The sequence below is a fragment of the Caretta caretta genome, chromosome 16 (assembly GCF_965140235.1).
Source record: "Caretta caretta isolate rCarCar2 chromosome 16, rCarCar1.hap1, whole genome shotgun sequence".
Taxonomy (NCBI): Eukaryota; Metazoa; Chordata; order Testudines; family Cheloniidae; genus Caretta; species Caretta caretta.
The window spans coordinates 3,272,699-3,289,255 of NC_134221.1; the positions used below are offsets into that span (position 1 = coordinate 3,272,699).

The 16,557-nt window shown below is 52.2% G+C and overlaps 1 protein-coding gene across 5 annotated transcripts in view; it reads left to right on the forward strand.

Annotated features, from left to right (window-relative positions):
- Window positions 1-16,557, forward strand: part of RGS3 (regulator of G protein signaling 3) — a 239,211-nt gene that overhangs the window by 44,272 nt on the left and 178,382 nt on the right. For 4 of the 5 annotated variants that reach the window (XR_012665250.1, XM_075120455.1, XM_075120453.1 and 1 more), the window contains one exon: window positions 15,412-15,462. Coding sequence is in view for 4 of the 5 variants with exons in the window: in XM_075120455.1 (XP_074976556.1) it covers window positions 15,412-15,462 (51 nt within the window). In the remaining variant the exon portion in view is untranslated. Of the gene's footprint in view, window positions 1-5,282; window positions 5,463-15,411; window positions 15,463-16,557 lie in introns of those variants that run through there. The other variant, XM_075120456.1, reaches the window with a different exon arrangement.

Below are 16,557 nucleotides of genomic sequence, written 5' to 3' on the forward strand. Positions count from 1 at the left end.
GGGTGCACGCATCGCACTTTGGAGACCACTGCTCTAAGACACAGCCTCATAACCCTCTATATGTGGTGGAGCCACTGGGGGAGACAAAGCCTCCCTGTTAGCCCGGCAGCAGGTGCAGCGCTGGCGTAGGCTGGACACAAGCGTTTTGACCATCAGGGTGTCTAACCCCCTCCCTGGGCAGAGCCAGCTGATGTGGTACAAAGTCGCCGGAGCCCCGTCTACACTGCAGCCTCTTCTGATGCTAGCGTGGGTGGAGTTCTGCCTCTGGTAACAACAGGGAGAACAATCGCCAGTGCAGACATAGCCACCAAGGGAAATGAGAGGGAGAAGCTAGAGTTAAAAAGCATCTCTGCCTTTCCTTTCTCCTGGCCTGGCTTATGGCAGGAAGTTGTTCTCAGCTGTCACAGGTAAAGCTGGCGTCAGTGGTCCTGTCCCTGAGGTCTGAGTTCAGTATCCTGTACCTTGACAGAAGAGGAAACCCCTGCCATCTGCTACCCTAGGTAGTGAGTGAGAAATGGCAGCAGGCAGCGCTGCCCGAGGGCAGGGGCTGGGCTGGGCTGGGCTCCCTAGGACTCTGCTTGTTACAATGGACTGTTTTACATTATAGTCACTACCTCAGCTGGCCAGCTCCCCTCCTCCCCAAGGGCAGAGAATGCAAAGGCCATCCTCAGTACAACCCTTCTGCCAGCTGGTTAACAGCAGCCAGCAGCCAGGGCTGGCTCCCTTGCCACTAACAAACCCCATTGCTCTAAGCCCCTCCCAGCAGAGGCGGATTTGCCATGAAACAAACTGTGCGGTGGCATGGGGCCCCCAAAATGCAGGACAAATCTCATCTGACAATCTGCCCCCGAGTCCCGGCCAGCGGTGCAGCAGGGCTCAGGCAGGCAGGCTGCCTGCATGCCGTGGCTGGTGGCCCCACACGGCTCCCGGAAGCGGCTGGCTGCTGGCACGTCTCTGCATCCCCCTAGCGGCCGGGCGTGGGGTGGTGGCTCTGTGCGCTGCCCCCACGCCGGGCAGCGCAAGGAGAGCTGCTGCTCCCCTCCCCACAAGGGACGCAGAGACGTCTCAGCAGCAGCGCAGCAGGGCTAAGGCAGCTCCCGCCTGCGCTGTCTCCCTCCCTCCGTGCCGCAGGGCGGGGGAGATAAGAATGTTCTTTTTCTTGGCTGGGTCCCCCAAAATGAAGCTGCGCACAGGGCCCCACTAACTCTAAATCCGCCATTGCCTCCCAGAATGTCTGGGATCAATAAATACCCACCCTGGTGCCACAAAAACAACGAGGAGTCCGGTGGCACCTTATAGACTGACAGTTTTATTTGGGCATAAGCTTTCGTGGGTAAAAAACACACATTTTGTGGATACAGACTAACACGGCTATCCCCCTGATATTTGGCACCCTGGTGCCCTTAGTCAGCAGTGCTTGCAAGCATGGTATCTGTGTGTGAACCCAGGAAATCAGGATGTGTGTGTATGAGAGTGTCAGTGTATATGTATATATCAGAGGGTCAGTTTTAAATCTGTAAAAAGAAAAGGAGTACTTGTGGCACCTTAGAGACTAACCAATTTATTTGAGCATGAGCTTTCGTGAGCTACAGCTCACTTCATCAGATGTATACCGTGGAAACTGCAGCAGACTTTATATACACACAGAGAATATGAAACAATACCTCCTCCCACCCCACTGTCCTGCTGGTAATAGCTTATCTAAAGTGATCAACAGGTGGGCCATTTCCAGCACAAATCCAGGTTTTCTCACCCTCCACCCCGCCACACAAATTCACTCTCCTGCTGGTGCTAGCCCATCCAAAGTGACAACTCTTTACATAATCAAGTCGGGCTATTTCCTGCATAGATCCAGGTTTTCTCACATCCCCCCCACCCCCATACACACACAAACTCACTCTCCTGCTGGTAATAGCTCATCTAAACTGACCACTCTCCAAGTTTAAATCCAAGTTAAACCAGAACATCTGGGGGGGGGGGTAGGAAAAAACAAGAGGAAACAGGCTACCTTGCATAATGACTTAGCCACTCCCAGTCTCTATTTAAGCCTAAATTAATAGTATCCAAATGAATATTGCATGAATAATACTATCCAAATGAATAATAGTATGCAAATTAATTCCAATTCAGCAGTTTCTCGCTGGAGTCTGGATTTGAAGTTTTTTTGTTTTAAGATAGCGACCTTCATGTCTGTGATTGCGTGACCAGAGAGATTGAAGTGTTCTCCGACTGGTTTATGAATGTTATAATTCTTGACATCTGATTTGTGTCCATTTATTCTTTTATGTAGAGACTGTCCAGTTTGACCAATGTACATGGCAGAGGGGCATTGCTGGCACATGATGGCATATATCACATTGGTGGATGTGCAGGTGAACGAGCCTCTGATAGTGTGGCTGATGTTATTAGGCCCTGTGATGTAGGCCCTGCCAATTGTGCCCACATATCTATTCAGGGGACACCCAACTTGATTATGTAAAGAGTTGTCACTTTGGATGGGCTAGCACCAGCAGGAGAGTGAATTTGTGTGGGGGGGGTGGAGGGTGAGAAAACCTGGATTTGTGCTGGAAATGGCCCACCTGTTGATCACTTTAGATAAGCTATTACCAGCAGGACAGTGGGGTGGGAGGAGGTATTGTTTCATATTCTCTGTGTGTATATAAAGTCTGCTGCAGTTTCCACGGTATACATCTGATGAAGTGAGCTGTAGCTCACGAAAGCTCATGCTCAAATAAATTGGTTAGTCTCTAAGGTGCCACAAGTACTCCTTTTCTTTTTGCGAATACAGACTAACACGGCTGTTCCTCTGAAACCTTTTAAATCTGTGTGTGTATCAGAGTATCCGAGTGTCTCTGTGTGTAGATCAGAGCATCAGTGTGTATATCAGAGGGGTAGTGTGTGTATCAGAGTGTGTGTGTATCAGAGTGTCAGTGTATGTGTATATATCAAAGGGTCAGTGTGTAAATCTGTATATCAGAGTATCAGTGTCTTTGTGTGTAGATCAGTGTGTGTGTGTATATCAGTGTCAGTGCATATATCAGAGTATATGTGTGTGTATCAGTGTGTGGGTACACCAGGGTCAATGCGTATGAAAGTATCTCTGTGTGTGTATATCAGTGTGTGTGTATTAGTGTGTGTGTATGCGAATTTGTGTCTATATATTATTGTGTCAGTGTGTGTGTCTAACAGAGTGTCTGTGTGTCTGTATATCAGTGGGTCAATGTGTGTATCAGTGTGTCTGCATATCAGAATTTGTGTGTATATGAGAGTCTGTGTATGTGTATATTAGAGGTTTCAGAGTAACAGCCGTGTTAGTCTGCAACAGCCGGATGCATCCGATGCAGTGAGCTGTAGCTCACGAAAGCTCATGCTCAAATAAATTGGTTAGTCTCTAAGGTGCCACAAGTCCTCCTGTTCTTTCTGTATATTAGAGGGTCACTGTGTGTATTAGTGGGTGTGTATCAGTTTGTGTGTGTATGTCAGTGTATGTATCAGAGTGTCTCTGTGTGAGTATATTATGGGGTCAGTGTGTGTATCTGTTTGTGTGTGTATCAGAGTGTCTGTGTATGTATATCAATGTGTGAGTGTGTGTATGAGAATTTATGTATGTGAGTGTGTCAGTGTGTGTCTCTATGTGTGTGTGTATCAGTGTGTGTGGGTGTGTATCGGAGTTTGTGTATGTATATCACTGTGTATGTGTATTAGTGTGTGTGTGTATCAGAGGGTCAATGTGTGTATCAGAGTTTGTGTGAGAGTGTCAGTGTGTGTGTATGTATGTCAGAGTGTCTGTGTGTATCAGTGTGTGTAGCAGTATGTGTGTATCAGAGTGTCTCTCCGTGTGTATCAGAATAACTGTACGCGTGTATCAGTGTGTCTGTCTCTGCGTGTATCAGAGTGTCAGTGAATATCTCTGTGTGTTTGTGTATGCGTGTCAGTGTGTGTCTGTATCAGAGTGTCTGTGTGTGTCTCTGTGTGTGTGTCTCTGTGTGTGTACGAGAGTGTCTGTGTGTGTACTCGCAAAAAGAAAAGGAGTACTTGTGGCACCTTAGAGACTAACCAATTTAGTGCCACAAGTACCACAAGTACCACAAGGTGCCACAAGTACTCCTTTTCTTTTTGCGAATACAGACTAACACGGCTGTTCCTCTGAAACCTGTGTGTGTACTAGTGTGTGAATGAGAATTTGTCTGTGTATATCACTGTGCCATTGTGTATGTATATCAGCATGTCTCTGTGTGTGTATCAGAATAGCTACGTGCGTGTATCAGTGTGTCTGCATCAGAGTGTCAGTGTATATCTGTGTATCTCGGTCTGTATCGTTGTCTGTCTGTATCACCAGTGTCAGTGTGTGTGCGCACCTGTGTGTGTGTGTCAGTGTCAGTGTGTATCACAGTGTGTGTGTGTGTGTCAGTGTCTGTCTGTATCACCAGTGTCAGTGTGTGCGCGCACCTGTGTGTGTGTGTCAGTGTCTGTCTGTATCACCAGTGTCAGTGTGTGTGTGCGTTAGTCTGTGTGTGTGTGTATCAGTGTGTGTGTGTATCAGTGTATCTCTGTGCGTGTGTGTGTGTGTCAGTGTCTCTGTGTTTATGAGTGTCTCTGTGTGTCCGTGTCTCTGTGTGTGTATGAGAGTGTGTGTGTGTGTGTCCGTGTCTCTGTGTGTGTATCAGAGTATGTGTGAGTGTCTGTGTGTGTCAGTGTCTCTGTGTGTTACAGAGTGTGTGTGTGTGTCAGTGTCTCTCTGGGTATATCAGCGTGTGTGTGTGTGTGTCAGTGTCTCTGTGTGTTACAGAGTGTGTGTGTGTGTCAGTGTCTCTCTGGGTATATCAGCGTGTGTGTGTGTGTGTCAGTGTCTCTCTGTGTGTTACAGAGTGTGTGTGTGTGTCAGTGTCTCTCTGTGTGTGTATCAGTGTCTCTCTGGGTATATCAGCGTGTGTGTGTGTGTCAGTGTCTCTCTGTGTGTTACAGAGTGTGTGTGTGTGTGTCAGTGTCTCTCTGTGTGTTACAGAGTGTGTGTGTGTGTGTATCAGTGTCTCTCTCTGGGTATATCAGCGTGTGTGTGTGTGTGTCAGTGTCTCTCTGTGTGTTACAGAGTGTGTGTGTGTATCAGTGTCTCTCTCTGTGTGTATCAGTGTCTCTCTGTGTGTATCAGCGTGTGTGTGTGTGGCCAGGGCCTTGTTTGCTCAGGCAGGTGCAGCTCCCCATTCAGAGCGGCCTGGCCAATGGGCTGCCGGAGCCCTTTGTGCTCTTCAAACGCGGGCGGGCAGTCGGAAGGAGGCTGGGCTCTGTGCAGGCTGTGCGCTGCCCGTGTTAACTGGCTGCTGAGGCTCCTGCCAGGCACCCCCAGCTCCCCCCCCACAGGCCGGCTGGGCCCGCGGCCATGGAGTCCGGCGACGTCCGCAGGGTCTCGCTCTGCGCTGGCCGGGCCGACCCGCTGGACGCTTCCTTCTACCTCACGACCTTCGGTGAGTGCTGAGGCCGGGGCAGGCTGGGCCTGTGGGGCTGAGTCCTGGGAGTCAGTCGGTCTGGGCCGCCCTGGGCCGTGCACGGGGTTGTCGCTATGCGGGGGCACAGACAGGGGGCTGGCCTGCACTCGGGCCTGGGGCAGCTCCCCGCAGGGCAGAGTTAAACCCCTCACCTGTACCATGCCGCCCATGCCAAGGAGTGAGCATGCAGTGAGCCTGTCCACTCTGCCTCGCTGGGCGAGAACAGACAGTCCTCCTACCGCAGAGTGCGTGAAATCCCGGCCTCCGCTGGTACCTGCGCCTCAGCAATCAGCCCTGAGCACAAAGGGGCTCCCCTGAGGCTGGTTTTACTCTGGTGCCACTGGACTGATTCAGACCGGGTCAGCAAGTGCAGAATGTGTGACGTCATTGTTGCATTGTCACAAGCTGTCACACTCTGAGTGCAGAGGCCCTTCTGTCAGGGTTTGCAGGGGTTTATTGTGCAAACATCTGGCTTGTGATGGGGGCCCCTGCAGTAGGACCCATCACGCACCGTTGAGTGTAAGAATCCCAGGGGTGGAGGAGGAAGTTTGGAAAGTCGCAGTAACAGCAGCATGCCTCCTTCTCGCTTTGCTCCCTGCTCACCTGCTTTGTCAGATGAGCTGGGTTTGGATCAAGCAGTTTTTCAAGGGGTTTGGAACATCCCATCCCCGCTGGCTGCACATCCCTGGTGTTTGGAGAAGGCCCAGCACTGTTACAGCTCCTGGGTGGAGGTTAGGAAATGTGCCCCTCCCCGCACTGATTTATAACTGGGTTCCCTCCTCTCTTCAGCAGTGTGTGATGCTTTGTCACCCTGGTGCGCTTTGCTCTTGTCTTCAAAGTGCTACGATTTCATGCTCCAGGGTAGAGGTTTGTATGCAGATGGAAGACACTTGTGCGCTGCATATCTAATGACCCTGGTGTGATTGGTGGCTATGGGGCTGTAATGGGAATGGGGCGTGCTGGCCTTTCGTGTACAGTGTGATCGGGAGTTCGGGACTTTATGGGTTAGGTTCAGCCGTGCAATGCTAAGGGTCTGGCAAGGTGCAGTGCATGGTCTTGAAGGAGCTGAAAGTGCTCAGTATGGAGAAAGTGGTTTGAGGGGCTGGTTTTCCTTCAGCGGTTGCTAGAGGCAGATTGCTGCTTGGCTGGGGACTTTTGTTGTGTATTTCCACATGTCAGGTGGCTGCTCCCTTTTATGCAGGAGCTCTGGGTCCCCTGGGTTTCTACTGCTGGGGTGTTCCGATCAATAGCTTTCCTGGAAGGAGTTTTACCCTTGCAGACTAATCTCCATTCTCAGCTCTGGTGTAACACAGGAGCAGCTTGTGGGGGCATGTCAGGCAGTGCTTTGAAAACTGAGGGATTTTCCAGGGGCCAGAGGACGCTTTTCAGCCTGTACACTGTGTGGGCCAGGGAGGCGTTGACTGAGGGGAGGGGCTAGACAAACTCCAATCACACAGATGCCTTGTTGGGCTGGGATCTATTAAGCTTCATATAGCAGCACTACAGCGCACGATGTGCAGCGGCGTCCTGTCTCTCTTACGTTCACTCGTGTCTGGATCAGGGCCACAAGGCTGTTAGTTCAAGTGCCCCTGCAAGGTGTCGTCCTGTGCCCAGCGCTGTGCTGCAGTACCAGGTGAGCTGTTTGGGGCCCACTGGGCTAGGGGCGCTTCTGCCCTTGCTAACTGGCGCTCCCTCTGCATGGTTTGGGTGAAAACTAAAGAAAGACTAAAGATCCTTCTAGAAAAGAAATGGCCAGAATCTCACTGCTCTGATTTCCCCTGAGTTACCTAATCACTGAGCCACATGCATACCCACTCAGTGCATTGCCAGAGTACCGCTTTGTGAAGGGCACTGGGACCCAGGGCCTCCACTTCCAGCTAACTGGACCTAGGGGGCACCTGGCTGGTAGTGGTTTATAGCTTTTGCCACCAGGGTGCTGTGTGATGTCAACTGCCCAGCGCCTAGCATCCACCAGCACTAAATACACCAACTAATGTGGTCTGTGTCCCTCTGCCCCCAGCCAGCGCCTCACCTGGGCCTTGGGTCAGCCACTCCTCACCCATGCCATAGTTCCAAACCAACCCTGGCATAGCTGGTGGCTCTGGGAAAAGCCCACTGGATTCCCAGGAATAACTTCCAGTGACTTCCCAGGCCTCTGTGGCTAGTGCGGGCTGGGCGTGAAGGAAAGGGCTGTGCGCCATCTGCATGCTGGTGTTGGAGCACTTAGAATCACAGAATCATGGAATATCAGGGTTGGAAGGGACCCCAGAAGGCCATCTAGTCCCACCCCCTGCTCGAAGCAGGACCAATCCCCAGTTAAATCATCCCAGCCAGGGCTTTGTCAAGCCTGACCTTAAAAACCTCTAAGGAAGGAGATTCTACCACCTCCCTAGGGAACCCATTCCAGTGTTTCACCACCCTCACAGTGAAAAAGTTTTTCCTAATATCCAATCTAAACCTCCCCCACTGTAACTTGAGACCATTACTCCTCGTTCTGTCATCTGCTACCATTGAGAACAGTCTAGAGCCATCCTCTTTGGAACCCCCTTTCAGGTAGTTGAAAGCAGCTATCAAATCCCCCCTCATTCTTCTCTTCTGCAGGCTAAACAATCCCAGCTCCCTCAGCCTCTCCTCATAACTCATAACTTGGCGTCGCCCAGTCTCCTAGCAGTGGCAAGTGACTATTGAACAGGCCCAGGGAGAAAGCAGAGCCTTGGGGGGTTGCACAGGGGAGGGGCCAGGGCACCGGTGGCACAGGGGCAGCTGCCTCTCACCACACTCTGGGCACAGCCCTTGAGGAAGGGTTCCTGCATTGCCTTGGGCCATGCCACCGCTCCCGGGCAGGACAGCAGTGGCCTGTGATCGACTGGGAATTTCAGCTTTCAAATGTGGACCGGGGTGGAGGAGATCGCCGGTCAATCACATTGTACGCAGTCCCCAAAGGCTTGTGCTCTACCGGTCCAGAGAGGCTGCCGGGCAGACGGCTGGAGCTGTACTAAGCATGCAGCGTGCTGTGTCAGCCCTGGCGTTTCGCAAGGCAGCATGGGTCTGAATGTCAGAGCTGCGGAACACAGGCATCTCCTGGCAGGGGGGAGCGGGGGCTGTAGGTGCTCAGCGCCTCTGGAGATCAGGCCCCAAGCGACTTCACAAAGCAGCAGGTTGTCACAGCCACTCTCTGGATCCTAATCAGATCAGTAAGTGGGGAGCGCGTGCGTGCACATGTGCGTGTGGTTTTTAAAGCTCCATGCGCCCCAGCTACTGAGAGCAGTGGCCCTGGGATGTCCAGGGCCCTTGTGCAGCGGGGCCATCGTGGCTCCAGGTCCCTGGGTTCAGCTGCCCACACTGTGGCCACCTGGCTGCTCCTGAACAGGCACAGAAATGCTCAGAGCCACGCAGCAGAAAGAACTGAGCAAAACGTTCCCCTCCCTCCCCCCCGGGAGCCAGGGAGAACGAGTGACACTCCCACACCGGGTCCCTTTGCTTTGCTGGGCCCTGGCCTTGGGATGGAGAGTGCCTGGTAGCCTCCTGATTCTGAGTGGAGGGGAGAATGTCCTGTGATGTTCCCTGCAGCTCCTCCCCTGGGTTCAGTACCTGCTATTGTTGTACAGTTCCAGCAGGAGCAAGGCAGCAGTTGTGGTTGGAGAGAGGACGGCTTCTTGCTGGGGGAACTTGTGATCGAGACAGGGAGGGTGTGACAAAAGTGTGCATGCGCGAATGCATCTGCACGTGTGCGTGTGTGACAAACCTGACGCTGATTCCTGGTTTCCATGGGGGCTAGTGGACTATTCTGTGCTGATGAGGCAGCACGTTCCCCCATGCTGCTAGTATACAACGTTGCATTTACTAACGCACTTTCCTGTTCTCTTCAGAGCTGCGAGGCCTTACTTACAGTTCTGTTTTACTTCTCTCCAAGGCCCGCTGCAGTAAATCATCTGAGAATAAAAGCGAGAAGGTATAAAAGGCCGCTGGAAGCAGGCAGGGAATCCCACCCCTTACCTGACAAGGCGTGTCCCTTCCTGGGGCCTATGCTTCCGTAACATCACAGTCACTTTCCTTCCCCACCCCAATCCTGGGCCAGGCGCAGTCAGGGAGGGCTGGAGCATGGCTGTGCTCTGCCCATGTGCCCAGAATTGCCCCAGTTGAGACCCAAGCACTCAAACATCATGAGCTAGCCCCCCAAAATCAGGAGATCGGCTTAAAAACATAAGACTAATAATAGTAAGTTTGGGCTCTTTTCTGTTGGCCTTCTGGGTTTGGAGCCTTTAGGTTGCACCTGCATCACCCTTGGCTTTCCTCCTCAGCCTGGAGGCCAGAAACGTCCTCTTTTGAAGTGAGTGCTGAAATTCTCACAATCACTGGGACTTGAAGGACAGAGACCTGTGAGAGGTGGCCTATTGCGAGTATTGTGGTGCCAGTCAGAATTCTTACCTCATTCAGTACAGGGCAACCCACCCTCCCCCAGCGAAGCATAGCCCAAGTGGTGTAATGAGAGCGCCTACAGTAGAAGAAAGATGGGGTGTTCGTAGTGAGATCCCTGCTACGGGGATCCAGCATGAGACAGCAACAGGAATACACCCAACTCATTGCTCTTATGTACAGGTGGAAATGCCCAGACTGCTCCTTGGATGATTCGGAGGAGTGGCGGGAGAGCTCTCTTAGCCTTTAACTGACCGTGATGGGGGTGGGATCCTTCACCAACAGACCTCTACTCCCAAGGGTTTTAATTAAACAGGTGTTACAAGCATGAACAAAGCCCAGGGTTTGATGCAGCAGAACAGGTATCATTGTCCCTGGTAGTGAGCTGCTCTCTCACTTCCCTGATCGCTGAGGTAAAACTCCCCCCTGCCCTGTCTCCACTAGGAGTTTACAAGGAGGTCGTTATCTTGTGCTCGCTTGTCTTGTAAAATTCCACCTTTATCCCTAGTGGAGACACAGCCTAGGTGGGCCTCACTTACTGCTTCTCTGGTGTCCAGAGAGACTTCCCACTTCTACAAGACCCACATTTTTCAAATGCAGCCCTCAGTCCACCCACTTTGTCTGGGGAAACTCAACAAAGCCAGCAGCTCCTTGTGTCTGGAAGTTGAAAGTTAATAGAGTTCCACATAGGGCGAGGCAGGTGTGGGGCTGCCTTTCCTGCCAGCCGAGGGTGGGGCGGCCAGCACACTGTTTGTCTGAGAAAAGCTGAATGCCTCAGCTGGACCCATATTGCCACGTGGCTGCAGTTCATTTATTTATTTAACTCACCCCTCCTCAGTCTCCTATCCCAGCCGCAGTGCATCCTTCCACATCTCGCAGGCTGTGGTTACCTTTACTGTCCTGTGTTATTTGTATTACTGGAGTGCATAGGAGCCTAGTCAGGCTACTCTGTCAGGTTACTCTGACAGCCTAGGTTACTCTGTCAGGACCCGTACAAACACACAACACTAATGCCAACTTTTTGCAGGTAGCAAGAGAGAGGCAGGGGCAAGTCTGTTTCCAGATGGCTTTATGAGCCAGCACCATCGTCCGTTTCCTACAGGAAGATGGGGTTTTCCATACTGGACCAGTCTGCTAATCTACAGCCCTCTCTCTCAGCACCAGTGGCCAATCCCTAGTGGTTCAGAGATAGGTCAGAACACCCCATAAAGTTCCGTGGTTTCACTAGCTTGTTTTTTCTCCTCCCATCTTTTTTAAGCATTTGTACAGCACCTAGCACCCTGAGGCCCTAGTTGACGGCCTGCTGGTGATACTGCAATGCCCATACTAAATACTAAACCAATCCTGTTCCTCAGTGCTCAGTGTCCCTGATCAGTATCCAGTCAGAACACTCCTTCAGATTGAGCTAGGCTGTCATAAAACAGCCTCACATCACTTAATTATTTTAACCCCAGCTGCAGCCTTCTGCCCCGCTTCTGCTGCTCTTGCTCTGCTTAATCTCAGCCCGCTGTGTTTAGGGAGCACCACATGCTGCCTCTCAGAGCCAGGGCTCCCCCTGCCACTCCCGGCGCAGATTCTGTCAGTGCTCTTCCTCTCCCCGCTCCTCAAATAGCCCTGGCACAAAAGCTCTCTGTCCCCTCGCGCTCCCATTCCTTAGCAGGCTGACTCCGGGTCATGCTTGGCTGGATCACATCCCTTTTGCTTTCCCAGCGTAACCATTGTCAGATGTTAATGGCAGAATAACGAGCGTGTTCCCACGGCTTTAGAAATGGGAAGATGGCAAAAGGGTTAAAGTCCTGGCTCCAAATGCTGGGTTTTTCTGGTAGCATGTTAAACACTGAGGGCCAAATTCGCCACTGGTGGAAATTGACATAGGCTTCAGTGGAGCTGCACTGACTTACACCAGCTGAGGGTGAAATGACCCTCCCACTCCCGGGCCTTGTCACTTGGGCAGAGCTGTGAGCTGTCTGCCGTCTGCCGCTGAGGTGATGTGCCAGGACTTTACAGCCCAGCTGCGCCCCGGCTCGGCTAGCTGGAAATGTGGACTTCCTCAGATTGCTGAGGATCTCCAGAAATACCTCATGGGAATGTAACTAGCAGGGCTGTGCAGACCCTGTCCCTGCTTCCCCTCCCCCAAGGCTACTTTCCTCCCCCACCCCAGCGATGCAAACAGCCACACTAGCTTAACTAATTGGATGGGGTTCCCTGGCACACTGAAATCCATGTGGCATGGAGCCAGGGCAGGAGATCTTTCTTGAGTCTCAGGGCTCTTAGGAGTAACAGCCTTCACTCCCAAACATTGGGCTGTCTTGCTAATGTTACCTAGTCATTGCATTGAGCAGCCCAGCCCTAGATCTCCAAGCATTGCACACAGGACGGAAAGTTTCATTACCCCCTTTTTTGGGATGGGGAGAACACGGCCCACAGAGAAGAGACTTGCTCCAGGTCACCCAGCAGCTCAGTAGCAGAGCCAGAATTAGCACCCAGGCTCCTAGCCCAGCCCTGCACTCACTGCCATGGGATCTTTCTTTGCTTCCTGCAGGTCCAGTGTAGGTCACTGTTCCAGCGAGGGGCTTTCTGCTGCCCCGGTGTGGGACATCACAACCCTTAGCAAAGCAGGAAATGCCAAGTGAAGGTGTTGCTTCCCCATAGTGCTTCCACCGCACCAGAGCTCTGCCCCGTTGGGAGGCCAGCCCGGCCCCTGCTGGGAGGGTCTCTGGGACATGGGGACTAGTTACCTGAATCCCCTCTTCGGCTGTCAGTCCCTGGGGTTGTGACTGGGCAGCTCAGTGTGAGCTCTGCCAACCAGCAGCAATTCCCCCTGGGTCAGGGCTTCTAGCCAGGTGCACGGCACCATGGTGAGAGTGCAGATGCCACTGGGATGGGCACAGAGACAATGGCTGTGTGAGGGAAGGGTAGGGTGCTGGGCTCTTCCCCATTCTTTTTGGCACCCCCTGGGCTGGCGGGGGAGGGGGGGTTGTCTCTCCCCACCGCGGCAGCTCCGGGGCTGGGGCCATGGGATAGGTGCTCCTTCCCCAGCCAAGGCAGGTTCGGGCTGGGGCTGGGTTTGAGCCAAGGGAGGGGTGTCCCAGCTGTGGCAGGTCTGGGCCAGGGGAGGGGCGCCTGGCCACAGCAGGTCCAGGCTGAGGCTAGGTTCAGGGCGCCCCTCCCCTGGCTGCGACAGGTCCAGGGCAGGTCAGGGCTGAGTTGGGGCTGAGCTAAGTTGGGGCTGGGGGAGGGGCCTGGCCGGGCGGGTCCTGGCCGGGCGGGTTCCCTAAGCACCTGTGCGGCGCTAAATAGGCTGCTGTGTGGCCGCATGGCCGTACCACTTACAGGGAACGTAGGTCCCTGCCCCACTGAGCTTACAGGTTGCTGGTTGCCAGTGCAGTGCTCCATCCATTAGGACACACTGCCCCTCTGCCTTAACATGTCACTAATGTCCCTGCTTCCAGGAGCTTACACTGTGTGTATAATTATACTTAGCACTTCCCCAGGGGTTACTCTGTCAGACCACCCTCCCTGAGGCTAACTGCTCCTTACAGCCCACTGGTGGGGGGGTTGGTGTTGGTTTGTGGACAGGGAAGCTTTTGCAGAGGGGCTAAGGGACCTTCCAAGGCCACCCAAAGGGCGGATGGAGAGCTGGGGGTTGGGTTGTTGTATTAATTTAGTTGGAATATATGGGCCAAAAGTGTTAACATAAACCAATCACTGTCCAGTGTTAAACAATATTAAACAAGGTCCAGGGTTCAGTATACAGAGCCCTCAGCCTGCTCAGTACCAGGGCAAGCTCCTTTAAGAGCATATAGAAAAGAAGGAAAAACAGCTAAAGTATTTGAAATGTGAAGTATTGAATAAGGCTTTCATTTGAACTATGTCCCTTGTTCCTTTTTATTGAGCTGGAAAGAATTTTCAGAAGGAATCCCCCCCCCTCCCCCCTCAGCCTTGTTTGACAGGCTACACTGCAAAGAAAAACTCACAGCACTGAGTCTCAGAGCCCAAGTCATGCTATGGGGCTAAAACCAGCAGTGTAGATGTTCCTGCTCTGGCTCTGAAATGCGATGGGGTGGAGGTGTGACATTACTCAGGGTACAATCTGGACAGATGGACAGCTGTGTTCCCTAGGGTGCGTTTTACAATGCTTTTCTGTGGGAACAACCACTCCTATTCTGCCCACACACAGCCTCCAGCATGTAAATCCCCCCCCAGCTATACTGTATGCCATGGAACACATCTTATGCAGTAGAATTTTATAACTTTACATACTATGTGGCCACACAGATTTTACTAGGACAGTAACGTTCAGCAAATTAGGAGTTTTCAGATGATACCTCACACGGCATATTTTGTACAAAATTTATCATAGTCTTGTAAAAAGGGTGAACTCAAGGGTACATATTGTCTCAGGAGGGTCTCAGAACCTGGGCTCCAGCCCGAGCGGGAATGTCTACGCTGCTGTTTTTAGCCTTGCAGCCCGAGCCTCGTATGCCCAAGTCAGCTGACTCGGGCTCTGAGACTTGGTGCCGTGGGTTTCTCTCTGCAGTGTAGATGTACCCTTAGATAGTATTAAAGATGGTAATAGCTTCCCTTTTGGGGAAAAGAGAAGAAGTTTGTTGAGATGAGCTGGAGCTGGTGTTGTTAAAGTCTAATCCTGTTTCATCCCAAGGTTGTCTGGGGTGTGGCTAGAGCCGGTGGAGGTGGTGATTTCATCTGGGTCCCTCTCTGTGTCCGCTCTGGTCAGGATCAGGATGACGAAGGCCCTGGGGGTCCCAGGAGACTGTGGGGGTGGCAGTCATGATGGCAGCTTGCTCCAGTAGCCAGTTTTTCTCCCAAAGACTCTTTCCTTAAGGACCCCAAAGGGAGTGGGGGGTGGACTAGTCCATCCCCCCATTATTTTGTCCACCAATTAGGCCTAGTTTCTGACATATCAATTTTGGTGCATTGATACTTGCTCCCACACTGTTGCTGTTTACCAGGCATGATTTTAACACAGTCCTTGAGTTTTATCACAGGCCTTTTTGTCTGGGCTGAGCCAGTCTTTCTGCCTCCCTCTCCTACCTTTTCGGTCATGATTTGTTGGGACAGTTGTCACTTACTTTGAACAGCTGAATTCCTATTAGGGCATGTTTGTAGGCCCAGTGATCATCCCAGGGTTCAGGAGTCGCCCATGCCCAGTCTCTGTGGCCACACATCGCTCGGACTTGTGGGGCATATTAAACTGAGATAGACCCTTTCCAGGAGCCAGGTTTTCCCAGCCCTTCCCCATGCCACAGGCTCCTCTACATGGGCAGAAGCTCACTGAGCTGCAGCCCCTGAAATGCTGTTAGAGCAGGGAATGCTGTTAGAGCAGGGAGTCAAGGTGTTTAGTGGCTGGAGTGAAGCTGGCAGAAGGGTGGAGCCATGGGGGTCCCTCAGCACCCAGCTGGTCTGGCTTTTGGGGCATAGTTGGCAGGGAATCTCCTTGGATGAGATCTTCACCAGTCGTTTATGTGTCTTTCTCCTGTTGTTTGCCCAGGTCAGCTGAAGCTATCCATCGACATGCAGGGCAGGCTCCTTGTGCTGCACAGTAAGTATCACCGGGGGGGCGTGTCACCAGGAGAGCAGATGGCAGCTCATGCGAAGGTCACTTTGCCTGATGCCTGTTGTAGCGTTCTGTACCAGAACAGTGTTATCCCCAGAGTCGCCAGAGGGGCTGGCTCAGCAGTGGGGCTTGAACCTGGGGCTGCTGGCGTGGAAAGAGCAGGCTCTTCTAGCAGTGGCTGCTGCAAGCTCACCAACCTCTGCTTGGGGCCCAGCCACGCTAGAGGGGAACAGAGCACTGCCCCACGTGCGTGTGCTCACATGTGCAAAGTGTGATGTGTGTGGTCTCACCTGTGAGGGTCTGTAGTGACTCTGGTGCCGGTCCTGCTGCCCTGGCTTAACCCAGGCAGAGGGAGAGCAGGGCTTGGCTCTGCCTTCTGTGACTCAGTTCCAGCTAGATCGCTTGACAAACCTAGGCCGGCTGCTCGCTGGCAGGAGCTCTTCGTCTCCAAGCCTCACTCCTCCCGTGGTGTACTTGAGTGAGTCAACAGCGATGCTGCCGCAAGGTGCGCCCAGCATAGCCCCTGCTGTAGGCGGACCAGCCCGGCCGGCCCACTGTGTGTCACAGCGGGGGCAAGCAGGGCCGTCCTTAGGATTTATGGTGCCCTAGGCGGGATTATTAAACTGGTGCCCCTATGCCTGACTTGCTCTTAGCAACACAAACATAAGCTTACAGTATTGGAAAACTTGTCACATGCACTTTATTAAAAACTATTTGACTTAATTAAGCACACTGTAATGCAGACGGACTACCACTGAAGAAGCAGTGCTATAGAAAAAATTCTGATTTATTGACAGAATGATGCAAAGAATATAAGTTTTTAAACTTGTCAACATTTTATTGGAAATTTCTATGAAGAGGTATTGAAACAAGGATTTGTTTTTAATTAAAAGGGATCTTTCTGGCTTTTTTGGCTGCAAAATCAGTAATAATGTCATCGTATGACAAAGACAAAGTGATGTCTTGTTCGACTGCAAGAATAGCAAGACCAGTCAATTGTTCCTGACTCATTGTAGACCGGAGATAGTTTTTAATGAGCTTTAGTTTTGCGAAACTCCATTCTCCTGATGCTACTGTTAC